Source organism: Nicotiana attenuata, chromosome 1 (assembly GCF_001879085.1).
Source record: "Nicotiana attenuata strain UT chromosome 1, NIATTr2, whole genome shotgun sequence".
In the NCBI taxonomy this organism is placed as follows: Eukaryota; Viridiplantae; Streptophyta; class Magnoliopsida; order Solanales; family Solanaceae; genus Nicotiana; species Nicotiana attenuata.
In genome coordinates this window covers 23,461,000-23,473,617 of record NC_031989.1, presented here as the reverse complement: position 1 = coordinate 23,473,617, position 12,618 = coordinate 23,461,000, and the positions used below count along the sequence as shown (strand labels likewise).

The window sequence follows — 12,618 nt, the reverse complement described above, 5'->3', positions numbered from 1 at the left end:
GCAAAGAAGGAATCACAGGAATGGGAGTAGAAAAAGAAGCAAGGGGTGCTTCATCAGAAATCGAGCCTAAATTTTCACTACCAAACCCGCGGTCAAAAAGCTGCTCAACAGAATCATGAGCAGCAGCGGGAATATCATCATCAGGGATCACCACCGGGGCTTCAACAGACTCGGGAAGAGGAACCGAACGAGGGGGAGAAGCTTCTTCATCAGAGACAATCCGTCTACGGGCTCGTGGCCTTTTCACCAAGAGCTCCCGTCTTCTTCTTCTTCATCAGAATCTTGCTCAACAGTAGCTTTTCTTTTCGATGAAGAGCCAAAAATTATCTTTGGGCCTTTTCCAAAGAAATTCGAGAATCTACGATTGCCTCAGCCCTAACACCTCGAACAGCAAATCCTGATAAAAAGAAGGATTAAAGTAAGTTCAAGAAAAAGCAATATAAAAAAAACTCTCTCACCATGAGTTTTCACTTTCCAACCAAATCATTGGGAAAGAGTCTTCCAAGATCTACCCTCCATTGGGGCAGTATTCAACAACTTTCCTACCCAACCACGAAAATTGGGAATATCGTCAACAATTCCCATGGTTGTTGGAAAAGAAAAGGAAAAATTAGGATAATAATCATCAAAATTGAAGGGAAAACAGGTACGAGAGAGTTATAAAAAAGACTCACGTGCAAAATTCCACTTCTCAGGGAATGGAACATTCTCATCACCCACTAAACCAACAGTGGGGGCAGCAACAAACCTGGCATGCCAGCCACGGTCTTTGTCATCTTCAGGATTGACCAAAACTCTTTTACTCCTTGCAACTAAGGTAAAGACACCTTGGCGAAAAAGTCTAGGGGAATAAAGGTGAATTAGATGAGAAAAGGTGAAAGGCACGCCTGCCATGTTAGATAAATGCCTCAAATAGGCAACAACCCTCTACACTAGAGGGCCAATTTGACCTAAACAAACGCCGAAAAAATGATAGAATTCAAGGATAACAGGGTCAATAGCAGGTTTGAAACCTAGTGTGAAAGGGTATGTATAAACAAAAGAAAACCCAATTAAATAGGAAGTAATTCTCTGGTTTGCATTGGGGATTATAATAGGGAAGTCATGACTCCAATGGAATTCTTTGCGAACCAAAGTAATCAGACCCTCAATGATCTGAGTGGGGTAGATATCAGCACGGTCTAAAGAAGACACTTGATTTCTAAGGGATTCTCTATCATTATAGAAAGATAGTTCCGCGGGAACTATTTCATCTATTGAAGGCTCACAAAGAGGTTCAGAAAGTTCCTTACCCCTAGAAGAAGATCTTTGAGAAAGAGAACCTCTGGTTCTAGAAGAAGGACTGGAACTAGATGGAGGAAGAGAAGAACCACGTATAGATGAAGACCCTAAATTATGTAGTCTACCTTCCCTTCTGCTCCAACTAGGGGAAGGAGGAAAGTTATCAACAATGGAAACTCGTCTAGGGTTAGGGTTTGATGAAGACATGACAGTACGAGGAAGGAGAAGAACAAGAATTGAATACTCTGAAAGTTTTGAATTTTATGAGAAAGACAAAAATAAGAACTATATTTATACTATGAAGCAACCGTCAAAGCAAAAGGTGCAATGATGGAAAAGTCATAATGAGAACTGTCGCTTCGTGTTTAGTGAAGCCGTAAAAAAGCCTTGCAAAGCCGCAGAGCCAATAAAATGGTGCCACGTGTAATAAGCATTAAATGGAAGTGACAATTGAAATGTTAAATCTATTATAGCATTAATGGCGGCAAATATTCCCGCTTTAATAAAATCCACTTCTCAAATATTCAATTGATGAATAAATGGCAAGTGGGGGGACTATCTGTATTAGGAAAAATTGAGTTTACATATTAAATTGATTGAAAGATGACGTGTCATGACACGGAGTCAAAGAGTGATAGTAGGCAAGGAGGCACGAGTTGCAACAGGTACGAGCAGAGGTACAAGCAGAGGCACGAGCAGATATTCAAAAGACGCGATCCTCGTACCTATTCAAATCTAAAAGTTAAGAAGAATGAATCTGACAGCACAAGAGAGTACAGATACAGTATTTAATAAGCATTAAATACTGAAAAAATTAGAGAATCTGTATTAAATTACAATGATTATGTAACGTAGCATTTAATGCCTTTAATTGTCTATAATGACCTTATTATGGCAAAGGCAAAACGTATATCTTAGAGATAGCTATAAAAAGGAGAAGACTAGTCATTTGTAAGGACACGAAATATCAACTGAATATAATGATTTACTTTGCTTTCTGCTATCTATCTTATTGTTATCAAAATCAATTTCTTTTGTTCATTTTCGATTATCAGTAACCCGAGTTCTTCTAAATATAAAGCTTTGACCGAATTCCATTTTTTGGTTAAACACCGGGACCTCGCACGACATCCATGAAATTGCTGCAGAAGAGGAAAGGAAGGCGCATCTACGAAATGCACCTTCGCCATAATTAAAGAACTACGGAGGCACGAGTGTACCACTTACGTGTATAATTCCATTCCCCAGGGAATGGCATAAACTCCACGGGGATAATACCAACAGTCCGTACTCGGATGAATCGGCCTATCCGCTCCCGACCTTCGTCTTCCTCGTGATCAACAACGAAAGGCGTGGTCAACCGACATCGTAAAGTTAGCAGACCTCGATGGTGAAAAGCCTGATACATCCCGATAAGATGATTGAGTGTGAATTCAAGTCCCGCTCTCTCCGCAAAGAACCTCATCATCAACGCTACCCATCAAAAAGAAGATAGGCTCCAGGAAGCCATTAGCATCAGTGCAAGCCCCGAGGTGGTACCCGACCTCGAGGACCTCCATAAAAAAAAAAATAGGCTCCAGGAAGCCATTAGCATCAGTGCAAGTCCCGAGGTGGTACCCGACCTCGAGGACCTCTATTAGAAAGAAGATAGGCTCCGGAAGCCATTAGCATCAGTGCAAGTCCCGATGTGGTACCCGACCTCGAGGACCTCCATCAAAGAGAAGTTAGGCGCTGAGAAGCCAACGATATCATTGCGAATACCGAGGTGGTACCCGACCTCGAGGATCTCCATCAGATAGAAGTTAGGCTCTAAAAAGCCACTGGCATCATTACGAATCCCGAGGTGGTACCCAACCTCGAGGATCTTTGTAAAAAAGAAGTTAGGCTCCAAGAAGCCATTGGCATCATCGCCAGTCCCGAGATGGTACCCGATCTCGAGGACCTCTCCAAAGGGCCATCGATATCATTGCAAGACTCGTATGGGCTTGAGGTACCATCTAAATCCGGGTAAAACCTCATCCAGAATCTATCTACAACGCCTTTAAGGCTATCTATATCAAGTTCAAAAAAAGTTTCCAGATGGCCCGAATCTGAGTAAACCCCCGCTCGAAAACTGCTCTCGAAAGCCTAAAGGCAATCTCTATTCTCGAGTTTTCGAGCAAATTCCCCCTCGAAGATTATCGCAGGGTCTAGAGGCTAAGTCTCGGTCTGAGGGTTCAAAGCCCTACTCTCATTCAGCTCGAAGCCAGGGTCCCGACGACCCGAGTTTGTCAGTCCAACCCGGACCCGGTCTAAAGAACGACAAAGGGTTCCACGGGGAGCCGCGTTAATCAATCAAAGGCTAGAAAAAATACCCATACCCGGGCTCGATGTTGGCATCAACCAGTAGAGTCGTGCATTCAGAATCTCCACAAACGCAAATAGAAGGAAACATAGCATTAATCAAAGACAAGTCCATGAGATGCCCCAGTTATCATGAAGGCTTGCGTCACAGGTATGATATCATCAGTATGACATCGTCACAGGAAGTCCGAAGAAATGGATGTCAAAATCGTTTCTTATCGCTCCTCTCCAAGAAACGCGGGGACTATCTGTATACGGTAAAATCGGAGGGTCCAATTCCTCGTCATCGAGGCACCTCAGAGGATCATCTCGAAGGCTCGAGGCTACAAGGCTACGGTCGAGTTTTCTCCCTCGAGGTTCGTCGACACTCGACCTTGGGACAATGTTGACCCTGGCTATGGTAGAGATGGGGAGTTCCCAAGGCGTGCAGCTAGAGTCGACAAAGTCTGTCAGGCTAGTCCAAACCCGAATCAGGGCGTCAACTAGCTGTCCCATCTCTATATTTTTGTAATTAATGCATTTTGTACTATGTTGGGATTCCCCTCATATATAAAGGAGATCCTTGTCACTTTGTAAACATCTGGTGACTCCATACTAAATATACTGGAACATTCTCCCTGCTCTCTAACACTTTCTCTTGGTCTCGTTATCTCATTTATTGCTAATATTTATGGTGTTCTATTCATTGTTCATCATTTATTGCTTATCATTGGCCATAAAGAACCTTCGTTGATTTTATTATAACTGTTAGTCGCTCTTCAACTGCCTTCGATAGCTCCAGCCGAGCACCAGAATCGACGCTCGAGGCCCCCGAATCGACGCTCGAGGCCCCGAATTGTTAGCCTATCGGTTCGGTTATCACCTTATTCCTAACTCTTATCTCGTTTCTAAATCTTACGCATAGCATCAACTGCTTTACACCCAGCATAAAAATAGATCACGTATTTTTAGAGTCCCATAATCAAATTTAATTGTTATTACCATTTTCACGGTAAACATAAACGAAGTGACATGAACTTAATTAATTTTAACTTATTGAGATTGAATAGTAACTGTTGTATTATTATTATTATAGAGGAGATTGATTTGGCTACGTTCCCAGGTTATTTTGGTCTTTTCAAGATCTGGTTACTTTAATTTCCTAACTTGGACTATTTTGAGTATTTTCAGTTGGGTGCGATAATTTATACTATCAACTAAAATTGGCATTGGGCTCAGTTAAAATACTACGTAGCCCGATGCTCTCTCCAACCCACAAAACACGTACAATCTCCTGCTTCTCCCTTGTCTTATTACTAAGTTTTTATAAGCTCTCGAAGTTTGTTCACCTTGTCCCCTAGTCATTTGGCTTTGGACACATAAACATAAACAAATGATTTTCTCTATGTTTTTTCTTTATACTATTATTTAAATTGGATAGTTATTATCTTAGGTTAATCATAATTAATGAACTAGGGGGAAGTAATTGTGTGATCTACACTTTGTTAGGTAGGTCATTATCATTAGATGTATCCTAAATTTTAGAAGCCGCAAATGTGTGCAATCTGTCATTAGCATCTGTCGTCCGAATCATTCTAGGATAATCATCCTGTAATATAGTTTTATTAGTCAATTTTATGAAATAATGTACCATATAATCAGGTGATCGATACACCAAAAAAATATCATACTCAATATTTTCTCAAAAGCATAATTTCTCATGATTAAGTGATAAATTGATGCGTTTTGTCTGCCAATGCACAGCACAAATGCTCTGCTAGGGCAAGATTTTAGAAAAGTTCAAAGAAGAATTTAGTAGGCTGCCTATATAATTTTCTAAGTGCTTTAACGTGAAGTATTTTTAAAAATAAATATTATTAAGGTATACTTAACTTGCTATTGAAAAAAATATAAAACAAGCTTTGCATGGTCAAAGCGCTCTTAAATTTTTCCATAGAGGAGAATCTAGTTTTACGTTAAAACTGCAGAGCAGCACGCGGGTCTCTAGAAAGAGAACGTGTAAGAGAGACAGATAATCATAGCTAATTAATTATGATGATTACTTTATTCTTTATCCTATGGACCGACGAAATATTATGGAGGGGCAAACATCAAACTTTCTGGCATACATTGCCCGACATTTTCCTTTCCTTGCTCCTTCCCCTGGTCCACGCCAATCTTACAAAATGAGTATATTCCTACCTTAGATGGACTTGTTTATCTACATAAATATTTAATACAATTATTTCGCTGAATCTCAAATTATTACTAACCACTCCAACGTTATAAACTTCAAAATACCTCTGTCACTTTTGAAAATTTGATGGCCTTTTTCCATTGATCTGATTGCCATACTATTTTTGTCCATGCTGATGTGTAAAAGTTCCTTGTAATTAAAAAAAATGAAAAAAAGGTTGAATCATTTTGCTACAATCTTTTGGAAAAGGGCCTTACTGTGAAATTTCATAAATGGATGCTAGTGAATTCACGGATACATGTATAATGTCTAACTGAAATACTTATACGTGAGTAAATGGTTTCTAAGGAAGCAAGTAAATAATATTTTCATCCATGCCAAGTTGCAAACCATTTCTAATGACTTGGGAAAATCTTTACAAATTTTAGTTTGTATAATTCACAAACTTGATTCTCAATTCACGTTATTTTGTCAGTGTTCGTCCTTTCTCCATCTGCAATTCTGTTACAATAAAATTTCAAAGAAATCCAAAGTGGTCCTTCTACTATAGTGGGGTAATGGTTATGGGCTTTGCATATGGATCTTGTCTCTCCCAATCCAGAAAGTCTGGCCAACTTCCATTGGACGCATTAGATGGCTGAAAGTAACAGTTGGTGTATATGGTCACATCAAGCAGCAGATTCATATAAAGAGTCGGAACTCGGAAGTCTTGGGGGTGCCTTTGTCTCTATGCTTGTTTTCTTTCATTTATTATAGAGAGGTTCCTACAGATATATAACATGCTGGAATTCTCTTTGTAGTTCCTTTAATTCAAACCTTTTCCCAGAAGTGGAGGTAACCGTCTATGTAAGACAACAAGCAAGACTAGTGGGGACTGATCCTTGTGATTGCACCATCATTTCTATCTACAAAAACTACATCTTACGAGCAATATGTAACTCTCGTAACACACTTTTGTTTTATGTGTAAAGAGAAGAAAAAATATCTAATTAACAATATACACCAGAGGCTGTGAAAGACGTTAAACAGGAGTCTAAGGCTACGTATTATATGCATTATTGTGTAATATTAGGAATAATCCAACATATACTACATCAATTTTCTTGATTTTCAGCATTTGATACAGAGGAACATAAAAGAGAATTCAGAAACTATGACCAGCGCTTGCCCTTTCTTATTTTGCAAACCTGCCACTTGTTGCCTACTCAAACAGACAGTAAATCATATAAAATAATATACTGAAAACAACATCTCAGTGGATGGATGTGAAAAAAATACGAACAAATAAACAAATAAATAAATAATTAGACGCTGCAATCATATGAACCACCCAAATGTAACTCTGTCACGGCTAAAAGAAGTTACTATGAAGTTCGAGGCTTATGGTTGTGAAGCTGCAATAAAGATGGAACTGGCACCAGAACCACCATGAGAATGTTCAATAATCACATTGTCTGATAGTTCATTGCCAAGCATCTCCCACACACTGCTATGCAGATAGTTCCTGAAAACGCGATAATGCTCGTAGACACCACCTTCTACTGTAATAATGCTAATCCTATTAGAAAGCCTTCCTAGTTTCTTTACAATCCCCACGATGCCAGCTCCAACTAATCGAGCTCCACGTTCTGCTACAACATCACAGACCTCTGCAACTAGTTCTCTTGCCATGGTTGTAGAGTTATTTATCTGCAATCAGCAGATAGCTAATTAGCACGGTAGCAAAAACTTGTCCATATAATCTACTTATAAATAATGCACATTGAAACCACCTAGACGAAAAAACACTTTAACTAGAGAAATCACATGTTCAACCCCCTCCCTTACCACAAAAATGAAAAACTAGTAATGGAGAAACTGTAAGAACATTTCTCAGGAAATTACTCTTTGAATTTGACAATTCTGATGTAAAAGCCCTACCCCAAAAATTTCTGTCAGTTTCTCATCAATTACTTCATAGTCCTCTGATGTGTCTTGATGCATAGCAGCCATATCTGGGGACCTGCCATTAACTATAGTCAATAATACAAAAGATAATGTGACAGTAATTATGAAATATGGAGCTCCAAAATGCCAATTGTTTCAAGCTGATTTTACTGCCAATGTATTATGACATTTACTAATATACACTACCAAAAAAACATCTATGATATCTGTCACAATAAAACCGGAGATGGAGAAATAGTTTCATATCCTGGCTACTTGGGAAATGGGGCAATTTCCACATGGAAGGTGGACAAGTGCAACTTCTTAGTGCAGTTGATGGAGAGAATTAATTTCATTTTGAAGGTAATTTTGAAAGAAAGAAAGAAAATCAACTACGTATTGAGTTTTTAATGAAAAAAAAAACATAAGATCCAATCAACCTGTACATTTGATTTAGAAATAATCAACATTTTACCTCAACGAGTATGGAATTGCTAGGTTAGGTGGTACTCTATCTCCAAATAAAGATGATTCCTGAGCCATCTTTAGTATGACTCTTCTAACAGTTTCTCCTAAATATGTACCCGAAATAAGCTTCTCAAATATCTGAAGACAAAATGAGATTAAGGAGTTAATGCAGTTAATGGAGATCACAGGGAACCTGACGGGGGAAGAAAAGTTAAGTGACCACCTGGCTACCAGGATTTGAACTTTCGGCATCTAACGATGTATCAAATTCGGTAATTGGAAGATGGGAGGACCTAAAATTCCCCCATTGGATATTAATTGCCTGCACAAACAAGCACTATAGTGAAACATTGTAACATTTTATTAGCTGGTATACTTAAAAGCTGTCACCAGAATTTACTATTTCTTCTGGTTTTGGAGCCTGATCAGGCCATTTTACAACGGATTTTGCTGATTCTACATACGCAGCATTAGTGCCCATTCCCAGAGTGACTGCAGCCACACTCTCTTTACTATAGTACCTTCCTCCAGCCAAAACTCCTATGGTGTCATCAACCTGCAGAATTGCAATTTGAATCACATTCTATGCAAATAATTATACCTTTTCTGCTATACGAGAAAGGGAAGATCCCAGAATTTTCACCAGGGCAAAAACTTGCTTATCAACACCGTGCTTCTCCAAGGCGAGATTGATTTCATTCAACAACTTGTTCCCTTCCTGAGATTACGATGTAGTAACGTATTCATGTTCTATCTATATTCATGTAAAAACTGTGAATCAATAATTATTGCTCAAGCTTGGAAGGAAAAGTACAAAGACTTAATCATCAAATGAGCCATGAATTTTGCTTGATAACTGTGTACACCTCAATTTCCTTTCTTGGAGCTGAATCTTTGAAAGATATTGTCAATTAAATCTGATTGTTTTTAAGTCCAAAATGCATAGGAAACATATTTGTTTCAGAGAATCTTTGTCCCTTAGAGATTTAAATCTACTTAGGTATAGAAAGACTCAACTGCGTCTCCAAATAATGAATCCTTCCATTTAATGGCTGTTTCCTTGGAGGCAGCTACTTCCCCAATTGTAGGTGATACAGTAAATCCCAGATTTTTCTCTCCTCCTTGCAGACCTTCACTATGCATGGAGATGAATTTCCCGAGCTCCACCGTTATCCAATCAAATAATTCCTGAAACAGGTTCAAAAGGAAGATATTTCATGAAACTTTAGCAACACTAAACCTGATAGTTTGACACTAATTGACTGGTGATACTACTAGTCAGAAGCTGCTTCGCACGACTTTATGTCACCTTAACAAAGCTTCAGCAGCAATATTGTCTCACAAACTTCAATAGAAAATTTCTTATACCTTTGAGGACCTTGATGAAATTAAAAGAACATATAAGAAGCAGAGAAAGAGATAGGACCTAACATAATCATTTAGTAATGAGAGATGGTGGCAGAGGCAGGATTTCGCTCAGGGGTTCAAAAAAGAAAAGGTTATAAAATTAAAAGGGACTATGGCCAGTAGGAATTTAACCAACACACAAAGGTTTTGAACCCCCTTGACCATTAAGCTATGCTTTTGTGCTGTAGCAAGGGGATTCAATACATGATATATAGAGGCGCAACATGAATTTTGCCTTATATGCACAATGTAATTTTATGGTTCCGTGTCCCTTAATCCGCCCATGATGAGAGACCTATATGACTACATTAAGCTTATTAGGGCTGAAATCAGCATTTAGGGCTGAAACCTTATATGCACAATGGCCTTTTTCATATCTGAATCAGCATTTAGGGCTGAAACCTCAAGTGACTAAAGTGAAATGAAAATGATGTAATATAATAACTGCAATCTTAAATGCTTTACAAACTTTGGCTAGTACCATACTTATTAGTTGTCGTTTCACCACATATTGAAAGATCTAAGTATAAAAAAGACATCAATAAAGGAAAAAACTGAAACAAGTACAAGTTGGAAATTCAACAAAATAAAACCAGTCATGGACAAATTTAGAATGAAATTATCATGTCTAACATGTTCCATTGTTTTTTTTGAAGGCAACCTATTCTGCTGAAGGAGCAGGTTGTTAGCCGTTTGGAACATTCTTCGTAGCTCTTCATTTGGACTGTAAGTTCAAAATTGTTAAGGATCTTATGCAATGTGGTATACCCTGCTTTCCATAGAAGCTCCTATAATGACTTGAAAAGAGTTAATCAAAGACCTTTACTTCCATTCAGAAAATTTGATTATCCAACCTGCTACTATATTTATTTCAGTTACTTGATAATGTTGAAGAAGTATGTTCTTTCGTATGGTTCAGGGTCAGTATCAAGATAGGTGGTAAGCTAATCATAGCCCATAACGAGTACGTAGTTAGAATCATTCATCAGTCAAAAATAATTAAGGAGGAAATCCCAATATAACTAAAACTTTAGACAAATTAGGAATTTCATCATAAATTACTTATTATAAAATATGTTTCGTGCAATAAACGAGACAGATTGCTATGAGTTACTGGCAAATAACACTTCTATTTATTTATTCTTGTTACAGTAGGAGGCAATGGACAAACCTGGGAGCTGCCCTCTATTATGTTGGGAGGAATTTGAATTTCTTGCCTATAAAGATCCGAAATGGGTTCATTTCTTCCAGCAAGACGTGAAACGGGTGGTTCATTTCTTCCTCCAAGACGTGCTTGCACGATGATGAAATTAGTTCCGCGAAGATTAATCCCATAGTATAGACCTTTCTCATCTCTGACACCACATATGTAAACTATTAACGAGCAACTAATAGAACCATGCAATTCATAAATTAAAATGTAGGAGCAATTGTCCTAATCACAAGAAATATTCTAGTATAGTGGTACTCTGCACTTACGGGCTTAAAATTCTATATCCACATCTACTTAAAATGGAATGCAAGGGTAATGTGATATTTAATTCTTTTATTCAAATATCAAGGGTTCAACTTGGGTGTGTGTTTTCCTTTTCAAATTTCATCCATTGATCAAACTAATCTCAAAATCTAAAGGAAAGTATGAAACCACCTATAATTATAGTTTAGTGGTATCAGTGAGAGTGTTTCACACGAAACGGCTTTGATTCAATTCTCAAAATCCCCCTCCCCTCTTCCCCTCCCCTAATCCCCCAGTGTAATTAAAAAAAGTATATATAACCTACAGGCTACAGGCTACAGCAGTGGAAAATGTAATCAACATTAGAGAATTAAATTCAATTTTCTCTACTAAGAATGAAAACTATATATAGTACCCTGTGGGTAGTGAAGCTAAGCAAGAAGGAAGCATTTGGAGGCTGGATTCAGTTGAAGTTAGACCCGATTGCATCTCAGTCACGAGATCATCAGCAATTTGCCATAACTTAGGAACAGGGGTCGCACATTCTCTTGCAAATTTTCGAAGGATACGCTGTGCATGCCTCCACCGTTGCTCGCTTCGCCTCTTCCATTGCCTCACCAACAGCGCAGCCGCTACGGCGGTGGAAACCGTCGTCACTGCTTCCAACACCACCACCTCCTTCCTCATTTCGTTATTTCAGATAATTAAGTGGTTTCTGATATTTTGGTTAGAGTTGTAGTTTCTTTTACATCCATGCATGTGATTAGTTTTTCTACTCATTTTTTAATGTTATCAACGAAAACTGATCCACGATCCGTGGAATGAAGAGCGAGTTTCATGGCAAAACTTGTTCAGTGAGTTTATTATACAGTAAGGTCGGGTTAAACCCGAACTAACGATGGTGGGCTTCTGGGCCTAATAGCTTGAGATTTTTATCGGGGTTTTGAGTTAAAATATCATGGTATAGCCAGTTTTCACACTGGTCAATGAAAAATAGCCAGCGTTTATCAAGTCAATGAAAAATAGTCACTATTTTGCTGCAACAGGGACCGGTCCAGTATAATATACGGGAGTTCTGGTGCATTTGTGTACGAACTCCAGCATATTATGCTGGACCGGTATACTTTGCTAACTCCTGTAAAATTTGGGGGAGACTGGAGCACCAGTGCTCCAAACTCCAGTATATTATACTGGACAATTATACTTGCTGGAACTCCCGTAAAATTTGCGGGAGTTCCAGCATAGTTATCCTGTAACTCCCGTAAAATTTACGGGAGTTCAAGCATACTTACGCTGGAACTCCCGTAAAATTTGCGAGCGTATTTTTCCGGATTTTGAACAGTGTTTTCGCTCAGATTTAAAGTGGCTAAATTTCGATGACTTTTGAAACTTGGCTATTTTTCAACGACCAGTGGTAAATCTGGCTATATTTGAATTTCTCCCGGGTTTTGACACAGTTATCCACAAAAATAAAACTATTTACTCTTGTCTACCCATTTTATTTTCCTACCCATAAACTAATTACATTTCCTACCCATAATAGGTTTTGTGGAGAATTTTT

General features: G+C 38.5%; 1 protein-coding gene across 1 annotated transcript; it reads right to left on the bottom strand.

The window, feature by feature from the left end:
- On the bottom strand, positions 6,876-11,790 carry LOC109217105 (probable hexokinase-like 2 protein). Its single transcript, XM_019381365.1, has 9 exons — positions 11,473-11,790; positions 10,773-10,956; positions 9,212-9,382; positions 8,838-8,912; positions 8,595-8,750; positions 8,418-8,516; positions 8,202-8,332; positions 7,721-7,802; positions 6,876-7,489 (listed from the first exon to the last, which is right to left on the bottom strand). Exons 1-9 carry the CDS (start codon positions 11,742-11,744, stop codon positions 7,181-7,183), a joined length of 1,479 nt encoding a protein of 492 aa, XP_019236910.1. The 5' UTR covers positions 11,745-11,790; the 3' UTR covers positions 6,876-7,180.